General features: G+C 37.8%; 1 protein-coding gene across 5 annotated transcripts in view; it reads right to left on the minus strand.

The window, feature by feature from the left end:
• Nucleotides 1-18,745: 18,745 nt before the first annotated feature.
• Bclaf3 (BCLAF1 and THRAP3 family member 3) overlaps nucleotides 18,746-23,442 on the minus strand; it is a 62,233-nt gene continuing 57,536 nt past the window's right edge. For 4 of the 5 annotated variants that reach the window (XM_077107201.1, XM_077107200.1, XM_077107199.1 and 1 more), the window contains one exon: nucleotides 18,746-19,742. In XM_077107201.1, the coding sequence (XP_076963316.1) occupies nucleotides 19,713-19,742 (30 nt within the window). In that variant the 3' untranslated portion in view covers nucleotides 18,746-19,712. Of the gene's footprint in view, nucleotides 19,743-20,484; nucleotides 20,513-23,442 lie in introns of all 5 variants that reach the window. The other variant, XM_077107198.1, reaches the window with a different exon arrangement.

A 23,442-nucleotide genomic window follows, 5' to 3' on the forward strand; every position in this document is an offset into this window, starting at 1 on the left:
GCCAAATTCTGGCTCCCGGAACTGCTCTGGCCCAGGGATAAAGAACCCGCGGAAACTGTTTCTCGGTCCGGGTCCTGCTGAATACTGTGGAGGCCAGAGGGGCGGAGCAGAGCTGCCGCCGGAGCCCGGAACAGGCCCAGCGACCCGCCGGCGTGGTGTCGCGTAGTCCCGGCTAGAGCGGGGGCCGAACAGAGCTGCCGCCCGCGCCCAGAACAGGTCCAGAGACCTGCCGGCGTGGTAGTCAAGAAACCCCAATTGGAGTAGGGGCAAAGCAGATCCTCCACCCGCGTCCGCAAGGTAGGCAGGCCTGTGACAGACTGGCGGAACAGGCCCAGCGGCCTGCCGGCGTGGTAGACACGTCACACCACTTGGGGGAGGGGCAGAGCAGAGCCGCTCCCCAAGCCCGGATCAGGCCCAGCGGCCCGCCAGCGTGGCAGTCACAACACCCCATTTGCAGTAGGGGCAGAGCAGAGCCGCCGCCCGAGCCTGCAAGGTAGACAGACTTGCGACCGACCGGCAGAACAGGCCCAGCGGTCTACTGGTGTGGTAGACACGTCACACCAATTGGAGGAGGGGCAGAGCAGAGCCACCTCCCGAGCCCGCAAGGTAGGCAGACCTGCGACCTACCGGCGGATCAGGCCCAGCGGCCTGCTGGTGTGGTAGACACGTCACCCGTCACCCCAATTGGAGTAGGGGCAGAGCAGAGCCTTCGCCCGCGGTCGGAGCAGGCCCAGCGGCCCGACAGCGTGGTAGTCACGTCAACCCAATTGGAGCAGGGACAGAGCAGAGCCGCCACCCGCGCCCGGAACAGGTCCAGCGACCTGCCGGCGTGGTAGTCACGACACCCCAATTGGAGTAGGGGCAGAGCAGATCCTCCACCCGAGCCCGCATGGTAGGCAGGCCTGTGACAGACTGGCGGAACAGGCCCAGCGGCCTGCCGGCATGGTAGACACGTCACACCACTTGGGGGAGGGGCAGAGCAGAGCCGCTTCCTGAGCCCGGATCAGGCCCAGCGGCCCGCCGGCGTGGCAGTCACATCACCCCATTTTGAGTAGGGACAGAGCAGAGCCACAACCCGCGCCCAGAACAGGCCCAGCGACCTGCCGGCGTGGTAGTCACGACACCCCAATTGGAGAAGGGGCAGAGCAGAGCCACCGCCCGCGCCTGCAAGGTAGTCAGATCTGCGACTGACCGGCAGAACAGGCCCAGGGGTTCGCGGACGTGGCAGTCACGTCACCCTGACTGAAGTAGGGGCAGAGCAGAGCCGCTGCCTGTGCCTGGAACAGGCCCAGAGGCCCGCCGGCATGGTAGTTACGTCACCCCAATTGGAGTAGGGGTAGAGCAAGAGCTGCCGCCCACGCCCGGAACAGGCCCAGCGACCCGCCGGCGTGGTATCACGTCACCCCAATTGGAGAAGGGGCAGAGCAGAGCCGCCTCCCGCGCCTGGAACAGGCCCAGGGACCCGCAGGCATGGTAGTCATGACACCCCAATTGGAGTAGGGGCAGAACAGAGCCGCCGCCCGTGCCTGCAAGGTAGTCAGATCCGCGACTAACTGGCAGAACAGGCCCAGGGGTTCACGGACGTGGTAGACACGTCACACCAATTGGAGGAGGGGCAGAGCAGAGCCGCTGCCCGCGCCTCCAAGGTAGGCAGACCTGCGACCGACCGGCAGAACAGTCCCAGCGGCCCGCCAGCGTGGTAGACAGATCACCCCAATTGGAGGAGGAGCAGAGCTGCCGCCCGCCCCTGCAAGGGAGGCTTTTCAACTATACAAGAGCAATATAAATATATAGGGGGAAAATTTCAAAAACACAACAGTTTCACCAAGCAGAAAGAAACACGAGCAATATGAAAAGACAAGGAAAGAAAGGACCACAAGCAATGCAGGTCAACTCAACTTTAGAAGAGGTAATAGCTGCAGCAGATGGAATGTCAGATAAAGAATTCAGGATATACATGCTGCAGATGATCTGGAGTCTCAAGGAAGACATTAGACAGCAAAATCAGACAATGAAAGATCACTTCGACCACTTCGACAATGTATTACATAAACAAATCCAAGAAGCAAAAGATCAAATATACAGGGAGATAGAGGTAATAAAAAACAAACAAAGAGAAATCCTAGAAATGCAGGAAGCAATAAACCAACTTAAAAACTCAATTGAGAATACTACCAGCAGAGTAGAACACTTAGAAGATAGAACATCAGACAATGAAGACAAAGTATTTCAACTTGAAAAGAACATAGACAGCTCAGCAAAACTGTTAAGAAACCATGAGCAGAACATCCAAGAAATATGGGATAATATAAAGAGACCAAACTTAAGAGTCATTGGGATACAGGAAGGTATAGAGGTCCGAACCAAAGGAATGAGCCACCTATTCAATGAAATAATACGAGAAAACTTCCCAGACTTGAAGAATGAGACAGAATCCCAAATCCTAGAAGCATACAGGACGCCGAATGTGCAAAATCATAAGAGATCCACACCTAGACACATTATAATGAAGATGCCCAACATACAGAATAAGGAGAGAATTTTAAAAGCTACAAGAGAAAGGAAGCAGATTACATTTAGGGGTAAACCAATCAGGATAACAGCTGATCTTTCAACACAGACTCTGAAAGCTAGAAGATCCTGGAATAACATATTTCAAACACTGAAAGAAAATGGGTTCCAACCAAGAATCATGTATCCAGCGAAATTAAGCTTCAGGATGGAAGATGAAATTAAAACCTTCCACGATAAACAAAAGTTAAAAGAATTTGCAGCTAGAAAACCATGTCTTCAAAACATCCTTGGCAAAACATTACAGGAAGAGGAAATGGAAAATAACAATGAAAACCAACAGTGGGAGGTAGGACAGTAAAGGGGGGAAAAATAATCAAAAAGGAAAACAAACCATGTTTAGTAAATAAATAAACAAATATGGCTGGAAGAACAACCCATATCTCAATAATAACCCTAAATGTTAATGGCTTAAACTCACCAATCAAGAGACACAGGCTAGTAGAATGGATCACAAAACAAGATCCAACAATATGCTGCCTGCAGGAGACGCATTTGATAGGAAAAGACATACATAGACTGAAGGTGAAAGGTTGGGAAAAATCATATCCCTCATATGGACTTTGGAAACAAGCAGGAGTGTCCATACTCATATCAAATAAAATAGATTTCAAGCCAAAGTTAATCAAAAGGGATAAAGAGGGACACTACATACTGCTCAAGGGAACCATACACCAACAAGACATAACTATCATAAATATATATGCCCCAAACAATGGTGCAGCTATGTTCATCAAACAAACTCTTCTCAAGTTTAAGAGTCTAATAGACCAACATACAATAATCATGGGAGACTTCAACACACTTCTCTCACCACTAGACAGATCTTCCAAACAAAAGTTGAATAAGGAAACTATAGAACTCAATAACACAATTAATAACCTAGACTTAATTGATATATATAGAATATACCACCCAACATCAAGCAGTTACACTTTTTTCTCAGCAGCACATGGATCCTTCTCAAAAATAGATCATATATTATGTCACAGGGCAACTCTTAGACAATATAAAGGAGTGGAGATAATACCATGCATCTTATCTGATCATAATGGAAGGAAACTGAAAATCAACGATAAAAGAAGGAAGGAAAAAACATGCATCACTTGGAGAATGAACAATTGGTTACTAAATGATCAATGGGTTATAGAAGACATCAAGGAGGAAATTAAAAAATTCTTAGAGATAAATGAAAGCACAGACACAACATATCGGAATCTATGGGACACATTGAAAGCAGTTCTAAGAGGAAAATTCATTGCTTGGAGTTCATTCCTTAAAAAAAGAAAAAAACCAACAAATAAATGATCTCATACTCCATCTCAAAATCCTAGAAAAAGAAGAGCAAAACAACAGCAAAAGAAGTAGAAGGCAAGAAATAATTAAAATCAGAGCTGAAATTAATGAAATCGAAACAAAAGAAACAATTGAAAAGATTGACAAAACTAAAAGTTGGTTCTTTGAAAAAATAAATAAAATCGACAGACCCTTAGCCATACTAACGAAGAGAAGAAGAGAGAGAAATCAAATTACTAGCATATGGGATGAAAAAGGCAATATCACAACAGACACTTCAGAAATACAGAAGATAATCAGAAACTATTTTGAATCCTTATACTCCAATAAAATAGAAGATAGTGAAGGCATCGATAAATTTCTTAAGTCATATGACCTGCCCAGATTAAGGCAGGAGGATATAGACAACCTAAACAGACCAATATCAATTGAGGAAATAGAAGAAACCATCAAAAGACTACCAACTAAGAAAAGCCCAGGACCGGATGGGTATACAGCAGAGTTTTACAAAACCTTTAAAGAGGAACTAATACCAATACTTTTCAAGCTATTTCAGGAAATAGAAAAAGAGGGAGAACTTCCAAATTCATTCTACGAGGCCAACATCACCCTGATTCCTAAACCAGACAAAGACACTTCAAAGAAAAAAAACTACAGACCAATATCTCTAATGAACCTAGATGCAAAAATCCTCAATAAAATTCTGGCGAATCGGATTCAAAAACATATCAAAAAAATTGTGCACCATGATCAAGTAGGATTCATCTCTGGGATGCAAGGCTGGTTCAATATACGGAAATCAATTAATGTTATTCACCACATCAATAGACTTAAAAATAAGAACCATATGATCATCTCGATAGATGCAGAAAAAGCATTCGACAAAGTACAGCATCCCTTTATGTTCAAAACGCTAGAAAAACTAGGGATAACAGGAACTTACCTCAAAATTGTAAAAGCAATCTATGCTAAGCCTCAGGCTAGCATCATTCTGAATGGAGAAAAATTGAAGGCATTCTCTCTAAAATCTGGAACAAGACAGGGATGCCCTCTCTCACCACTCCTGTTCAACATAGTTCTCGAAACACTGGCCAGAGCAATTAGACAGACGAAAGAAATTAAAGGCATAAAAATAGGAAAAGAAGAACTTAAATTATCACTATTTGCAGATGACATGATTCTATACCTAGCAGACCCAAAAGGGTCTACAAAGAAACTATTAGAGCTAATAAATGAATTCAGCAAAGTGGCAGGATATAAAATCAACACGTATAAATCAAAGGCATTCCTGTATATCAGCGACAAATCCTCTGAAATGGAAATGAGGACAACCACTCCATTCACAATATCCCCCCAAAAAATAAAATACTTAGGAATCAACCTAACAAAAGAGGTGAAAGACTTATACAATGAAAACTACGGAACACTAAAGAGAGAAATAGAAGAAGATCTTAGAAGATGGAAAAATATACCCTGTTCATGGATAGGCAGAACTAACATCATCAAAATGATGATATTACCAAAAGTTCTCTATAGGTTTAATGCAATGCCAATCAAAATCCCAATGGCATTTCTTATAGAGATAGAGAAAGAAATCATGAAATTCATATGGAAAAATAAAAGATCCAGAATAGCAAAAACAATGCTAAGCAGGAAGTGTGAATCAGGCGGTATAGCGATACCAGACTTCAAACTATACTACAGAGCAATAGTAACAAAAACAGCATGGTACTGGTACCAAAACAGGCGGGTGAACCAATGGTACAGAATAGAGGACACAGAAACCAATCCACAAAACTACAACTATCTTATATTTGATAAAGGGGCTAAAAGCATGCAATGGAGGAAGGATAGCATCTTCAACAAATGGTGCTGGGAAAACTGGAAATCCATATGCAACAAAATGAAACTGAATCCCTTTCTCTCGCCATGCACAAAAGTTAACTCAAAATGGATCAAGGAGCTTGATATCAAATCAGAGACACGGCGTCTGATAGAAGAAAAAGTCGGCTACGATCTACATACTGTGGGGTCGGGCTCCAAATTCCTCAATAGGACACCAATAGCACAAGAGTTAATAACTAGAATCAACAAATGGGACTTACTCAAACTAAAAAGTTTTTTCTCAGCAAAAGAAACAATAAGAGAGGTAAATAGGGAGCCTACATCCTGGGAACAAATCTTTACTCCTCACACTTCAGATAGAGCCCTAATATCCAGAGTATACAAAGAACTCAAAAAATTAGACAACAAGATAACAAATAACCCAATCAACAAATGGGCCAAAGACATGAACAGACACTTCTCGGAGGAGGACATACAATCAATCAACAAGTACATGAAAAAATGCTCACCATCCCTAGCAGTCAGAGAAATGCAAATCAAAACCACCCTAAGATACCATCTCACTCCAGTAAGATTGGCAGCCATTATGAAGTCAAACAACAACAAGTGCTGGCGAGGATGTGGGGAAAAGGGTACACTTGTTCATTGTTGGTGGGACTGCAAATTGGTGCAGCCAATCTGGAAAGCAGTATGGAGATTTCTTGGAAAGCTGGGAATGGAACCACCATTTGACCCAGCTATTCCCCTACTCGGTCTATTCCCTAAAGACCTAAATAGAGCATGCTACAGGGACACTGCTACATCGATGTTCATAGCAGCACAATTCACAATAGCAAGACTGTGGAACCAACCTAGATGCCCTTCAATAGACGAATGGATAAAAAAAATGTGGCATTTATACACAATGGAGTATTACTCTGCATTAAAAAATGACAAAATCATAGAATTTGGAGGGAAATGGATGGCATTAGAGCAGATTATGCTAAGTGAAGCCAGCCAATCCCTAAAAAACAAATGCCAAATGTCTTCTTTGATATAAGGAGAGTAACTAAGAACAGAGTAGGGACGAAGAGCATGAGAAGAAGATTAACATTAAACAGGGACGAGAGGTGGGAGGGAAAGGGAAGGAGAAGGGAAATTGCATGGAAATGGAAGGAGACCCTCAGGGTTATACAAAATTACATACAAGAGGTAGCGAGGGGAAAGGGAAAAATAATACAAGGGGGAGATATGAACTGCAGTAGAGGGGGTAGAGAGAGAAGAGGGGAGGGGAGGGGAGGGGAGGGGGATAGTAAAGGATAGGAAAGGCAGCAGAATACAACAGACACTAGTATGGCAATATATAAATCAATGGAAGTGTAACTGATGTGATTCTGCAATTTGTATACTGGGTAAAAATGGGAGTTCATAACCCACTTGAATCAAAGTGTGAAATATGATCTATCAAGAACTATGTAATGTTTTGAACAACCAACAATAAAAAAAAAAAAGATGCCATTTCATACGTATTAGAACAAACAGTATGTTGGCTTTCCATCTGTCTGACAAAACATCTGAAAAAAATAAATTTAAAGGAGAAAAATTTAGTTTGGCTAAAAGTTTCAGTGGATGGTTGTCCCAGTCATTTGGGGCTTACGGTGAGGCAGAATATCATAGTGGCAGGAGCACATGGTGGAGAAGCCTGTTCACTTCATGGCATTGGGAAGCAAAGAGAAAAGGGTAGAGAGGAAGGGACCGGGGACAAAAATATACTCCTTAAGGGCCTGCCCCCAGTGACCTACTTCTTCCAAGTAGGCCCTACTTCCTACAATTTCCATCACCTCCCAATAGCCTATTAAGTCATGAATCCATCTATTGATGAGGTCAGAGCCCTCATGATCCAATCACCTTCCAAAGGCCCCACCTCTGAACATTACTGCATTGAAGATCAAGTCTTCAACACATGAGATTTAGGGGGACATTTAATATCCAAACTATAACAAATGGCTAATAACAAACAAAATACTGAAGCCAGTGAGGATGTCAAGCAACTAGAATTATTACATATTGCTGATGGGAATATAAAATGATACAGCCATTCAGGAAAACAATTTGGTCATTTCTTACAGAGTTAGACACTTATTCATCATATGACCTGGCATTCTCACCTCTGGATATTTACTCAAGTGGAATAAACAATTTATGTCTAAATAAAGACCTGCACTTTATTCATAATTGCTAAAACATGAAAGCAATAAATGTCAATCAAGTGGTGAATGGATAAGTAAATTATGGTATATCCAGATAATGGAATAATACTAGCAATAAGAAGGGATAAATTACTGAGATATAGGTAAAAACATGGATAAATCTTCAAAATATTAAGTGAAAGAAGCCAGTTATACAGCCTACATACTGGATGATTCCTTTTATATGGAATTCTTAAAAAGGCAGAGTATAGAAAACACATTGTTAAATAATCCAATTTTAAAAACTGGCAAATGACACTACCAAAAGCAATATACAGTTTTAATGCAATCCATATCAAATAGCAATGACATTCTACACAGAACTAGAAAAAACAATCCTAAAATTCTTTTGAAGAATAAGAGATCCGGAATAGACAACGCAATCCTGAGCAAGAAGAGTAATGCTGAAGGTATCACAATACCTGATCTCAAATTATACTACAGAACTAAAATAACAAAATCAGCATGGTATTGATATCAAAACCATGATGGAACCCCAATGAAACAGAACAGAAGAAACAGACAACCCGTATACTTAGTCATATGATATTTGACAAAGGTACCAAAACACGTGTTAAAGAAAAGGTAGCCTTTTTAACCAATGGTTCTGGGGAAACTCTATATCCACATGTAGAAGAAAGAAACTGGATCCCTACCTTTCACCCTGCACAAAAATCTACTCAGAGTGGATCAAAGACTTAGGAATTAGACTAGAAACTTCACAATTGATAGAAGCTTCAAGGCATAGGGTCAATGCTCCATTATATTGCAGGCACCAACTTCCTTGATAAGACCCATAAAGCTCAAGAAATAAAACCAAGAATCAGTAAGTGGGATGCCATCAAATTAAAAAATTTCAGAACAGCAAAGAACATGATGAAGAGAGAGCCTACAGAATGGGAGAAAATATTGTCCGCTACTTTTCTGACTGGGGATTAATATCCAAAACATATAAAGAACTCAGAAAGCTTAACGCTGAAAAAAATAAATAACCCAATCAATAAATGGACAAAAGAACTAAGCAGATATTCCTCAAAAGAAGAAACACAAATGGCTAACAAATATATGCAAAAATGTTCAACATCATTAGCAATTAGAGAAATGCAAATCAAAATTACACTAAGATTTCATATTATTCCAGTCAGAATGGCAAGTATCAAAATTACAAATAATGATAAATGCTGATGAGGATGTAGGGAAAATGGTACACTCACACATTGGTGGAGGGAGTGCAAATTAGTACATTCACTCTGGAAGCAGTGTGAAGATTCCTCAAAAAACTAGGAATGGAACAACCATCTATCCCATTCCTTGTATTTATCCAAAAGAACTAAAATCAGCATACTACAGTGATGCAGCCACATCAATATTTATAGCAGCACAATTCACAGTAGCCAAGCTATGGAACCAACCCAAATTGACATAAGAATGGATAAAGGAAATGTGGCATATATACGCAATGGAGTTTTACTCAGTCATAAAGAAGAATGAGGGGCTGGGGTTGTGGCTCAGTGGTAGAGTGCTCGCCTAGCACGTGCAAGGCCCTGGGTTCGAGTCTCAGCACCACATAAAAATAAATTAATTAATTAAATAAAGGCATTGTGTCCAACTAAAACGTAAAAAAAAAAGAATAATAAAATTATGGATGAGACTGGAGAATATCATGCTATGTAAAATAAGCCAGACTCAGAAAGTCAAGGGTCAAATGTTTTCTCTCATATGCAGAAGCTACAGAAAAATAAGGGGGAAAAGTGGGGGTGGGGGATTGGATATCATAAAGACATAGAGAAGATCAGTGGAGCAGAAGGAGATAGAAAGGGAGGGTGGAGGAACCAGAAAGGGGAAGAATTAATTTAATAAAATCACAATATGTGCATGTATAAATTTACCACAGTAAATCCCACTGTTATGTATATGTAGAAAGCACCAATCAAAATTAAATAAATGAGTGAAAGGAAGATCAGTAGAGTAGAGGAAGAAGAGTGGGCACTGGGGATTGAAATAGAATAAATCAAATTCCATGCACATATGACTTCATCAAAATGAACCCATCTATTATGTATAACTCTAAGGCTCTAATAAAAAGAACAAAAATGGCAAATGGACTGAAGAGATACTTCTCAAAAGAAGAAATGCAAATGGCCAACAAATATATGGAAAAATATTCAATACCATTAGTCATCAGGGAAATGCAAATCAAAACTACAGTGAAACATCATCTTACCCCAGTTAGAATAGTAATTATTAAAAAAATGAAAAAAATAACAAATGCTAGAGAGAATGTGGAGATAAAGGAACTCCTATACACAGCTGACAGGAATGTAAATTAGTATAGCCACCATGGAGAACAGTCAGAACATTCCTCAAAAAACTAAAAATAGATCTGCTATATGACTCAGTTACCCAAAGGAAATGAAATCAAAAAGCCAAAAAGATACCTGCGTAGTCATATTTATTGTAGCACGATTGGCAATAGCTAAGATATGGAACCAGTCCAGGTGCGCATCAACAGATGAATAAAGGAAATGCAGTGTATATATACCCAATGGAGTAATATTCAGCTGTAATGAAAAATGAAATCCTGTCATTTGTAGAAAAATAGATGGAACTGAAGATGATTAAGTGAAATAAGCCAGAAAAACAAAAACAAGTATTGCATGTTCTCTCTCAAATGCGGAAGCTAAAAAAGAGTCAACAAGAATATAGAATAGTGATTAATAGAGGTTGGAAGGGTTTTGTGTGTGGGACAGATAAAGGGAGACTGGATTTGATCAATGCAATTTGTATGCATGTGTGGAAATACTATACTAGATCCCTTTAATAAGTACAATTAATGTTTATAAAAATGAAAATATAAAAAACATATTATTTGTTAGGGGTTGGAGGTTGGGAGAGAGGTTTGTCCACAACGAAGCACAAAGCAAATTTTTGGGGTGATAAAGATATTCTAGATTTTTGACTGTGATAGTGGATTCTTGAGACTATGTCTTGGCATTACATCATATGCCTTAAAAAAGGGTGAATGTGACTGTATATAAATTATATGTCAGTAAGACTGAATTTTTTAAAATTAATTCTGGTGCTGGGATGTGACTCAGTGGGAGAGCACTTGCTTAGCATGCATGAGGCCCTAGGTTTGATCCTCAGCACCACACACAAAAGAAATGAACTCTACCTGAGTCTGAAACCTTTAGTATTTATTAGCTGGTGACCTTGGGCAAGTTACTTACATCATCTGTGCCTTAATTTCCTCATCTGTTAAACAGAGACAATAATACTAACTATCTTGTAGGAGTTTTGGTGAAGATGACATGAGTTAATACATGGTAAGTGCTTAGAACATTGCCTGGCAGAGTAAGTGTTCAATACATGTGCAGTTATCCTTTTGGTCAGAACAAGACGAATTTCAGTCTGAAAACCTGGCTTCTAGTTCCAACACACATTATATAACTGTGAGGATCATTTATCTTCTGGGAACCTCTTGTAACCTCAAAGTTGTGATAATGTTTATGTAAAAATTATGTAAAAATGTGGATGTGTAACCGATGGGATTCTGCAATCTTTGTAATGTTTTGAATAACCAATAAAAAAAAAAAAGTTGTGATAATGTTGCCTGTCACCTGCTCTGCATACCATACAGGGTACTTATAAAGATTAGATGGGATTAATGTGAGATCAGGTATGGCTAGTCATTCAAGGCTGGATTTCTTTAAAAACTGGAAAAAACAAACCTGAGAAGACTGTCTAGATTTTGAGTCTTTGGGTGAACTAGTCAAAAATTGAGATGATGAATACAGGAAGAACATTTTTGGGGTTGTCAGTTTCAGAAGGATGAGTTTGTGATGGTTGTAGGACATTTAGATGAACTTTTTTTTTTTTTTTTTTTTTGGTACCAGGGGTTGAACTCAGGGGCACCTACTATTGGCCACATCCTCAGCCGTTTTTATTTTTTATTTTGAGACAGGGTTTCACTAAGTTGCTTAGGGTCTCGCTAAATTACTGAGGCTGGCCTCAAACTGTGATCCTCTTGCCTCAGCCTTGCTGCGATTATAGGTGTGTGCCACCATCATTTCTATTTGACAGATGGAAATAAGTGTGTAGAGCTCAGGACCAGAGAGAACTTTTAAAAACATTAATGAATATGTGGTATCTAAGGGCAACTCTAAATGAAATCATCCAGGGAAACTGTGCAGGAGAGAAGAGAACCAAGGACTGGGCTCCCAGGAACATCAGTACACAAGAGCAATAAAGCCCTCAGAGGAGATGGAGAAAGTAGAAAAAAGTACAGAGGAGAAGTTAAAAACAGAAGCCAAAGGAAGAAAGAATGAAATAGCAGAATTCAGCAAACACTAGAACAGGTTAGGGCTGTGAAAGATGCAAAAAAATGAATATAAAATAGTAAAGGGGATGAGAAGAGTAAATAAGTGAAAAAGAGCCCAGGTAGCCAAGTGCTGCCCTGGGCGTTGGACAGGTGTAGGCAGCATGTCTGAAGAGAGAGCACTGGTGGAAGGGAGAAAATGATGAGAGAAGGGAGAGACAGAAGTCTCCAAATCTGAGGGGCTCATCAAAAGCTCAGTAAAATAAATAAAAGACTTGTACCAAAGAGACAATCACTGATCAATTTCAGAATTATCAAAGGGAAAGTCTTAAATCATTCAGACATTAAAAAAGAAATATTTTTAAAGTAGAAAAGTGGGTCTGGGATTGTGGCTCAGAGGTAGAGCACTTGCCTCTCATGTATGAGGCACTGGGTTTGATCCTCTGCACCACATAAAAATAAATAATTGTATTTATTAAAGAATGATTTCCAAACTATTCTAGATATTTCATATGACAGTAGAATCATATAACATTTCTCCGTTTGGCTTTTTCACTTTGGATAATGTTTAAGGTTCATCTTCTGTTGTACCATTATCAGAATCCCATTTTTTTATGGCTGAATAAAATTCCATTTTATAGCTTTACTACATTTTGCTTATCCATTCAACTGTTGATGGAAATGTGGGTTGTTGACACAAATAATGCTATCACAAATAATACTGCAACGAACATTGATATACAGGAATTTAAGTACCCAGGAGAGGAGATGTTTGGCCATATGGTAATTCTACGTTTAACTTTTTGAGGAACATCTAGGCAACATTTTTTTTCCACCACAGTTGTTGAAGGACTGAAGTTAGCAGTGTTGTGTTCCCTGCACTCCCTTTCACAAACTGCCATCAGCAAGAACTCTCAATATTAAAATCCACTTCTTCTTTACTAAATATTAAGTACCACAAGAAAGGATTAGAATTTGAGATAAGAATTTACTTTGGAAAATTATCTGAAGTTTAACCTGGTTTTTAATATCTTAAATGATGTGTACAACAAAAACAAAACCACTTAATTTGATCATGATGATTCATAATTTCTTAAGACTTGTTTAGCCTTCTGGGGCTGTGACCCTATTCCTTGTCCCCCAAAATAGGTGCACTTGAATGTCACACAAATTTCAAACATGTTTTAAACATATATGTGACTACCTTTAAAGACTACATCAACTATAATCTAAGCCACCAACTAAATCAGGCAAAGCTCAGAAAAAGGACTAATGAAAAAATACAAAGAATATTTTGGAGGATAAAATATTTTTGAGCAGTGGGATTGTGAATTTTTCCCATTTACATACCATTCTATGTGCTTTATCAAAGAAATTTCAACAAATGGAGTTTCAAAGATCTGAGTTGCTGATTCATGAACTAGGCAGCATCCCATCTATAAAACAGAAAGGAACTCCAATGAGCTAAACAGAGTAAATCATTTTTATAGGTATAAAGAAGTGGAGGAGGGCTGGGGTTGTGACTCAGTGGTAGAGTGCTCCCCTAGCATGTGTGAGGCCCTGGGTTTGATCCTCAGTACCACATAAGGATAAATAAATAAAGGTATTATGTCCATCTACAACTAAAAATATTTTTAAAAAAAGAAGTGGAGGAAGTAGGGACAAAGAACAAATATAAGATGACTTAGTCATTTCAAAGTTAACTTTCCTTATAGGGATGTAAGTGAAATCTTGTGGACTTAATAGGATTTTGCTATCATCTCTTTTCTGATTTCTTAGAACAAAACAACTTAGGCGTTGGTGTGGTGACATGTAAGAACCTCAAAAGTAACTCCATTTTGCAGCTGCAGTCTTGAACAACTTTTTCTTATCAGGTTAAGACATTTTGTTTTTCTTTTTAAAAAACAGCAGTAAGGGCTGAGGTTGTGGCTCAATGGTAGAGCACTTGCCTAGTGTGCATGAGGCCCTGGGTTCAATTCTCAGCACCACAAATAAATAAATAAAATAAAGGTATTGTGTCCAACTACAACTAAAAAATAAATATTAAAAAAACAGTAGTAAGATGAATTTAAATTTTATATGATTATGTTAAGTATTGTAAACCAATAATTTTTATTAAAAAGTCAACACAATGCGTACTTAAATAAGCCTACCTGCTTTTTTATGATGTGAGAGGAGGAAGGGTAGAGAGTAAAACTCCACTGGACTATAATGAAGTAGGTAGTTTACAGAGTTAAAGCTTGCTCACATGAACTTTAGTAACAGATATCAAATGGTTAGGATGAAGTGTCATACTTTTAAACAAAAGAATAAACTTTATGAAAACGATACAATGTTCATTATATCTGGCAGAAAAGCACCATTACTCACAATCCTATTACTTAAATAACAGTTTAACAGTGGGTTGGTAAACTTCCAGAACAGTATTCATTCATATGTATGGACAGGATTGATGCAATTGATATATTTTTTATTTTAAAGTTTTAAATTTGATTTTATTTGAATAGAAAAGAATTAGAAATGAAACAGAAGGGGTTGCTACATTTCATAAATATTTCTTCATCATACATCTACTGGTTCTTCAAAGAGTAAGTAAGGCAGTAGTTATTAAACTTGGGTATACAACAGAATCCTCTGAAGGGTTTATTGAATCACTGGTTGTTGGGCGCCCACTTCAGGGTTTCTGATTCAGGAGGTTTGGAGTAGGGCCAAGAATCTATGCTTCTAACAAGTTCCCAGGACATGCTGATGTTCCTGGTTTGACACCACACTTTGAGAACTGTGCTAAGATCAAGGAAAACTAAAAGACTATGAAAAAGTTATGGTGGTCATTAGGGTTTTTATCCCTATAATCTTAAAGATGTTATGAAACATCTCCATGAAAGAGAAGACAGTAGTAGTACCTACTCTTTATCCCACTTTCCTTCCCCCATGTCCCAATCTGTCAATGTGTGTTAAGTTTTGTCAAGATTTCTAACACTTATATGCTATTCTACCACTATGATTCTTGTTTAAACATCTTAATTCTGTAGTTTAATGGACTCAAAGCTCATAAAAATTCCTTTGGCTGGAACTTTATGGGGAAATCTGGTATCCCTTCTCTTCTGAATTCTCATTAAATTTCCAAAACCAGGGCTCACTGGACACAGTCAGATATACCTTATTCCTTCAGTGGCTTCCCCAGGCTGCTCTGGCATCTGGGAAACATCTAGTCCTGGTGAAATGTTGGGATGGTAGCAAAGACTTTGGTATCTCAAAGGTTTTCCTTGATTCTCCTCCATGTGTCCTGGTCACCCCATTAGTTCCTTTGTTCATATTTGGGGGTCCATTATTACCAAGATTTTGTCAACACTGTTTCTTTACTAGTGCCATGCAGAAGGGTTCAAAGTCATACTATACCTTATTGCCATGAGCATCTTCTCCTTTCCTTATTTGGTGGTTACTGAATTTGCTAGGTGATGGAAAAGGAAAGACTTTCTAACCCACCTTAATTTTCCTGCTTCTGCCTAAAAGTAACCCATCCATTAAAAAAAAAAAAAAAAGATCCAAGTGCTGGAAATGTAGTTCAGTGGTTAAGCATTTGCCTAGTATGCACAACTCTCGAGGTCTGCACCCCAGAACCATAAACAACAACAACAACAACAAAACCCTGGGGATGTGGCTCAAGCGGGGTTCGATCCTCAGCACCACATCCTCAGCATGTACGTCGAAAACTAAAAAAAATAAAGAAATATTACAATTAAAAAAAAAAACAAGCAAAAAAACCCCCCACAAAAACTGATTTAGATCCATTAGGTAAAATGTGGTACCTTTATACATCTACTTAAATTTTTGTAATGTAAATAGTTTTTTTTCCCAAAGAAAAAAAGAAAATGTATCCTCCAAAATATTCATGATAATCTTCTCTGTGATACAACCATGAGTAGTTTTAAAATTTAATCGTGTATTGAGATAACCATAGATTCACATGCAACTATGAGAAATAATATACAAAGATTCCATGTACCCAGTTTCTTTCAATAGGTCATTTTTAAAACCGGCAAAATCACCAACAGAATAGTACCTTCTAAGGTTAGTGAATAATTTCAAAGAGGGGATGCTCAACTAGGAAAATCAAAGTTTCAATCTTTTGCATTTATGTCTATTATAATATTTAACACTATTATGTTCCAATTCTTTGTCAATCTCTTCCTGGATAGTTTGTGAGGTTCCTCAGAGCAGGGATTGTGTCTTACTGTGTTCTTAGTGCCAGTGAAGGGCCTAGAATGCAGGGGGGAAGTGGAGGAAGTAATGGTATAGGATGCTTCAAAAAACTAGGAAAGATAGCAGAATACAACAGTTACTAATAGGGCATTAGGTAAAAATGTGGATGTGTAACCGATGTGATTCTGCAATCTGTATTTGGGGTAAAAATGGGAGTTCATAATCCACTTGAATCTATTATATGCAATATGAGATGTCAAGAGCTTTGTAATATTTTGAACAACCAATAAAAAAAAACAAATAGCATAAAAAAAACTTCTCAAATCTTATTCATTCAGGAATTCAGATTCTTTCTAGTCAATTAAAAATGCTGCTGGGCACGGTGGCGCACGCCTGTAATCCCAGTGGTTCAGGAGGCTGAGACAGGAAGATTGCAAGTTCAAAGCCAGCCTTAGCAAAATCGAGATGCTAAGCAACTCAGTGAGACCCTCTCTCTAAATAAAGTACAAAATAGGGCTGGGGATGTGGCTCAGGGGTCGAGTGCTCCTGAGTTCAATCCCCATCCCAAAAGCTACAGACAACCTATTTAACTTCCATATAAAAATTATATATGAAGATCCTAATAAACATATCCTACTAACTACTCATTCATCATTCAATTAACATTTACATTTAGTGAGTTCCTGCTAAGTGTCAAGTAGGATGTTGGACACTGGTGACATTATGGTGAATAAGATTAATATGGTCACTTGTTCTTTTTTTTTTTGGTAATTTTTTTTGTTGTAGATGGACACAATACTTTTATTCTATTTTTTTTTTTTAATATGGTACGGAGGACTGAACCCAGTGCCTCACACGTGAGCAACAAGCTCTCTACCACTGAGCCACAACCACATCCTCCTTGTTCTTATTTTATACACTAAATTATAAAGCAAGTTTTCCTATTTAGGCTTTATATCTTATACATGCAATTTTTTTTAATATTTATTTTTAGTTTTTTGGCGGACACAACATCTTTGTTTGTATGTGGTGCTAAGGATCGAACCCGGGCCACACGCATGCCAGGCGAGCGTGCTACCGCTTGAGCCACATCCCCAGCCCCATGCAATGTTTTTCGAATAGGTACTTTGCAGTTAACATGCTTTGCATTTTGAGACAGTGACAAAAGTATATTCAAATAGGCCTAAATAGCGAATCAGTTGTGGAATGAGTAAATTAAATCAACCATCTTACCCTTGCTACAATAAATAAAAATAGGGCTACAGAACTGATGTTGTTTAACAAGTTTCATTTCTATATTTAATGTCCATTTTCCCTATTAGACTGTCTGTACTATAAAGGCAGGGTCCATGTGTCTTCTTCATTGCCTTAATTTAAGCACACTATCTATGAAATACATAGTTATCAACCAAATAATTAAATATTCATTCAAAGCCCATAACTGTCCTCTAGATATGGGAACAAATGATATCAATTCTTTTTTTCAATATATTTTTTTTAGTTGTAGATGGACACAATATCTTTATTTATTTTTTTATGTGGTGCTGGGGATCAAATCCAGTGCCTCATACATGCTAGGCAAGTGCTCTACCGCTGAGCCACAATCCTAGCCCCTGAAATAAATTATTTTAAAATTTGAAGGGAGGGGTGCAGCGGCCTGGGGTTGTGGCTCAGCAGTAGACTACTCGTGTAGCACATGTGCAGCCTCGGGTTTGATCTTCAGCACCACATAAAAATAAATAAATAAAATAAAGGTATTGTGTCCAACTACAACTAAATTTTTTTTTAAATTGACAGATTTTATAAGTACTCAGACAATACAAAGTTGTCATACTATTTGCATTCACTTCTTTTTTACCATAAGCAGAATGTTAAATATTTTTTTGAAAACCTGACCTATAGAGAAGGCCATCTGCCTAAATTTATTATCCAGTTAGCAATGAAGCAAGTGCTCTTGCCCTATCCCTTTATCAAATGACTCGTGTAAAGCAAAGACTGTCCCATCTTTTCAAGATATGCAAAGACCTAAATGTTTGTAGTAAGATTTTTCATAATCCTGTTATGAAATACCAAGTTCTTACCAACCTTCATATTTTGATTTAGAAAGCTCTGTCTTCACAAGTGCTGAGCAACATTAAAGATCAACAGGTCCTACCCAAGGCTGTAAGTCTCAATGAAAATTAAAATAACATTCACACAAATTGTCGAGTAACTTCTTCAAGCAGAAAGAGCAACAATATTTTACTTTATTACAAATAAACATTTCACAAAAATTTAGTTGGGAATGTATATGTATTGTTAAGCAGAACATAGAAAACATAAAGAAATCAGGTACTGGGACCTAAAAATTTCACTTAAAATCCCATCGATTCTATCTTACATATAATAGGCACACTATACATATCAACTGAACTGAAAATAAACACTCTATAAGATGTGCTTGCAAAACATGTAACGCTGTAGTAGTAAAGTACAATTTTCAAATATGAGATTTTGTCTGTCACATTTTTAAAAGCCTTTAAAAATATGATATGCACAAGCTTGCCCTGAGGGAAAAATAAGATGGAATATAGATTATAAAATCTTTACATTTTCCACAATAGCATTTTGAAATTGGAAAAGAGCAAATAGTTGTGGAAACAACTGAATGAACAAATTACTAAAAATTCAGTGCACTCACAACTACCTGATGGAAAATTTGAAGCACCTTTTCTCTAGCCTTCTGATATCATAATATGAAATGTATGAATTATATAGGCCTTAATCATCAGAAACTTAAGAAAACTTCAAGTTATAAGCCAAAATGTCATCAGAAAAAGAAAAACCCAGTATAAAATTAGCTACTGTAAGGCCACTGTTAAAGTTCTTTCATGTACAGACACTATACAATTCAGATACTTTTGTTTTACATAAACAAAGCTTTCAACATATAAATGTCTGGATATAACTTGGTTAAGTTCTCTCGAAACCATGCTTAGAGAAAAATGCATCAACAAATAATGCCCTTCAAGTATTTCTATTGAGACTTTTTGCAAAAGAAACTGTAGTTAATACAACTTTTAAACTGAATACTGTAATTTAAAAGCAATTTTAAGTGTAAAAAAGTTGCAGCATTCCACTACTGAAAAATAAAGTTATTTTATCAAGAAAGTTACAGTATTAGTGCCTTAGTGCCAATTCTAATTCCGGACAAAAACAGATGTTCCCAAATATCCTCCTGAAGGGTTGCTTCCATTTGTAACAATTCCAGATTAGGTTTCTGTAGCAATGTTTGTATATTCCTACCAAGAGAAAACAAGAGAAATAGAGACTTCAAAAGAAGAATCAATCAGTTATAGTATCTGAGCTAAAGTTCGCATCTCAATTTTTGACAGTTTAACTTATATAGTACTATTTGCACCTTGAGATCCCCACAAAAGTTATGTAGAACCCCAAACACACAAAGTAATAAGAGAACACATCAAAGCAGATATCAAATGATAAGTCAGTACGACAAAAAACATGACACTGGATAACACTGGTATTAGTAAATTGATGAAAACAGCATTCTGCTAGTTGGGTGAGTTTTGGGGAGGGAGGGCATCCCTGGCATAAACTTGAGACACTTAAACCCTTGTCTCTCCAATACAGAGCCTGATGTGACACAAGTACAACTTCAAACTACTATTTTGTCCTTCCCATTATATGATATTTCTAATTCTACAATTATATGGGCTTTTCTAATGACTGATCACTGCAGAGAAAGCTATTAAAGGGGAAAAAGCTTTCTTGCTTTCAGATGGTTACCTACAATGTAAATTTATAAGGTTTCAATAAATATGGGAAAAGAATTCACAAGAACAGTAAGACTATGATTAAAGGGTAATGAATGTGGATTTCATACTGTGATTACTATACACAATATTAAATTACCAACTACAAACTTGACATAAGACCATGCAACTAATAAAAACAAAAATGGTAGAATGACATGTTTTTCAGGGACATTAAAGAATAAAAATTTATTAATACATGTATCCTTACCTTTTACTAGGATCTTACAATATTAAAACTGAAAGAAATTTAAAAGTTGATTTATTTATTGGCATTTGTATTAGTATGGAAATGTTCAATTCCAAACAAAAACAGTGTTGATAGAAAATTCTTATTCTTCTATTTTGGTTAATGAAATGTTCAAAATACATGCAAATATAATTTGTTCAACATCATTCCTTTAAATAGAGGTAGGCTCGATCATATTCTTACTTGTACAATATAAAAATCACAAATTTATCTTTAAATAAAATGTTATCTACTAACAACTTTAAAAGGAAATTCTAACTACAATAATTCAAAAGAAAATTCAACTGAAATTTTTTTTCATGAAAATGTGCAATTGTTTTGAACTGCATTCACCCTGGACATAGCTTCTTTCATACTGTCTCTCAAGTTAATCCCCTGCACTTCCAATGATTTGAAAGTAGAATGCTGAACTAGATATATGAGCTCCCTCTCAGCTAGGTCTTCATAAATTGACACCTGGGTCACTGCAAATGTTCCTCTGCTGGTCCTTTTGCATCTCATCTTTCTTTCACAGAAACCTATCAACTGCTAACCAAGTGAACATCCTTCTCCTTCTCAGTCTAGGAATATGTCCTACTATTAACACATCGAATCCTGAATATACACAGCTTTGGAGGCTCTCTCTAATTTATACAATCCCATTTTACTTTAATCCTACAACCTACTGCCAAATATGGTATTAGCTCTTTCTATGTCCAGCTCTTCTCCATGCCTTATCTTATAACCTACCTCCTCTATGAAGACAGTATCAAATAATAGTACTTACATGCCCTGATTATTCCTATTATACTGATCCTTTTCTCCTGTTAGGCATCTACTATCTGTGAAATTAAGCCCTCAAAAACATAGTATACAGAAAGAGATAAACACAGCAGGCCTGACTACTATCATTGGAAAGTCCTGCTTGTAAGGCTGGCCCTTGACGGGCATGTGAGAACTTAAATTTCAGGAGCGTTCATTCCTACCATTAACTGGTGCATGCTAAAATTATTTGTGTAAATAATATGGTTTCTCTTGAATATCTACTTTCCTTCTGGGAGGCTAGTGTGTGTACCTGAAGCGGGTGCTTAAATGATCAGCACCCAGCAAAAGCCCTGGGTACTGAATCTAGAGAGCTCTCCAGGCTGGCAACATTTCACATATGTTGTAACAACTTGTTGCTGGGGTAATTAAGCAAGTCCTGTATGACTCCACTGGGAGAGGACTCTTTTTAAAATCTGCACTTGATTTCCTCCAGACTTTATATGACTGTGTGTATATATGATAAAATTCAATTCCATTCAACAAGCATTTTCTAAAGACTGATCAGATGAAAGGCAACAGAAGAAGAGGAAAGACTAATGAGACCCCTTCGACTCTAAGAAGTTGATACTATATTTGTGGAAGTAGGAAGGTAAACCATAATAATTAGAAATCAAATGAAACAAAAGTTAAAGAGGGGGTTTTGGTAAGGCTTTATAGTGGGCCTTAAAAGGAAAGTACAGCTTGGTTACAAAAAAGAATAGGGATCAGGAAGCTATTTCTAGCCAAGAAAACTGTAGGAACAAAGGTACAAATACAGAAAAACACATGCTGTGCTCTAAAAAGCAGAGGGCCATGGGGAAATGTGGCTAGGACTAGACCTAGCTAACAAGTTTGGTCTCTTTTTTTTGTAGTCAATAGAACACTTGGAAAGAGTTTCTGTAAGAGAATATGATACAATCTATGTTCCAGGACAATAAGTGTGCTAGTAGTAAAGAGACTGAACAAGCAAATTGCAGGAGGCAAGGATGTAAGACAGCTTCAAAGCTTCCAAAAAAGAGGCCAGGAATATGTAAGAATCTAGAATATAGCAAAAGTAGCAGTTTCAATCAGTAGGGAAAAGACAAATTCCACAATAAATAGGGTTAGAAAAACTGACTAAATTCAGTGAGGAAAAAACAGATCCAACTTCACATTTTATAATATCAATAAATTCTAAATGGATTAAATATTTCTGCATTAAAAATTAACCATAAAACTACCTAAAGGAAACAGAAAATAATTTTTATTAGCACGATGTGAAATCTAGAAACCATATGGGAAAGAACAGAAGTTCACTGGATTAGACAAAGGGGAATGAAGGGAAGAGAGGGGATAGGAAAAGGAAGACAGTGGAATGAATTGGACACAACTTCTCTATGTTCATATATGAATATAGCACAGTGAAATTCCACATCATGTATAGCCATGAGAATGAGATCCTAATTAGAAATAAGTTGTACTTCATGTATGTATGTCAAAAATTGGGCTGGGGATGTGGCTCAAGCGGTAGCGCGCTCGCCTGGCATGCGTGCGGCCTGGGTTAGATCCTCACCACCACATACAAACAAAGATGCTGTGTCCGCCAAAAACTAAAAAATAAATATTAAAATTATAAAAAAATATGTCAAAATACACTCTATTATCATGTGTATCTAAAAAGAACTAATAATGAAAAAAAGAAACCATATGGGACAAACTTGACAAATTCATGACCATCTAAAAGTTCCATGATGCAAAAACCAGCATAAAGAGCTAACAGACATAAACACAAGCAAAATGAATGATAGTAAATAGCTTCAATAGATCACAAGCTTTTACAAATCAATAAGAAAAATCACCATCTCCTAATAGAAACACTGGCAAAGTATAGAAATAGGAAAATTGAGGGAAGAAATACAAATGGCCAATGGACACATAAAAAAGATGCTCACACCATTAATAATCAAAGAAAGGCAAACAATATGGATTACTTTCTGTTATTAAGTTGATACCTGATAATAAAGACAGAATGTGTAGTGCTGGCTAGGACGTAGGTAAGTAGATCCTTTCATGTACTGCTGGTAAGAGTATAAATAAGTAAAAGGGGCAATATGACAAGGTACCAAAATGTCAATGCCCTTAAGCAGTATTACTGAA

Source organism: Callospermophilus lateralis, chromosome X, assembly GCF_048772815.1.
Source record: "Callospermophilus lateralis isolate mCalLat2 chromosome X, mCalLat2.hap1, whole genome shotgun sequence".
NCBI lineage: Eukaryota > Metazoa > Chordata > Mammalia > Rodentia > Sciuridae > Callospermophilus > Callospermophilus lateralis.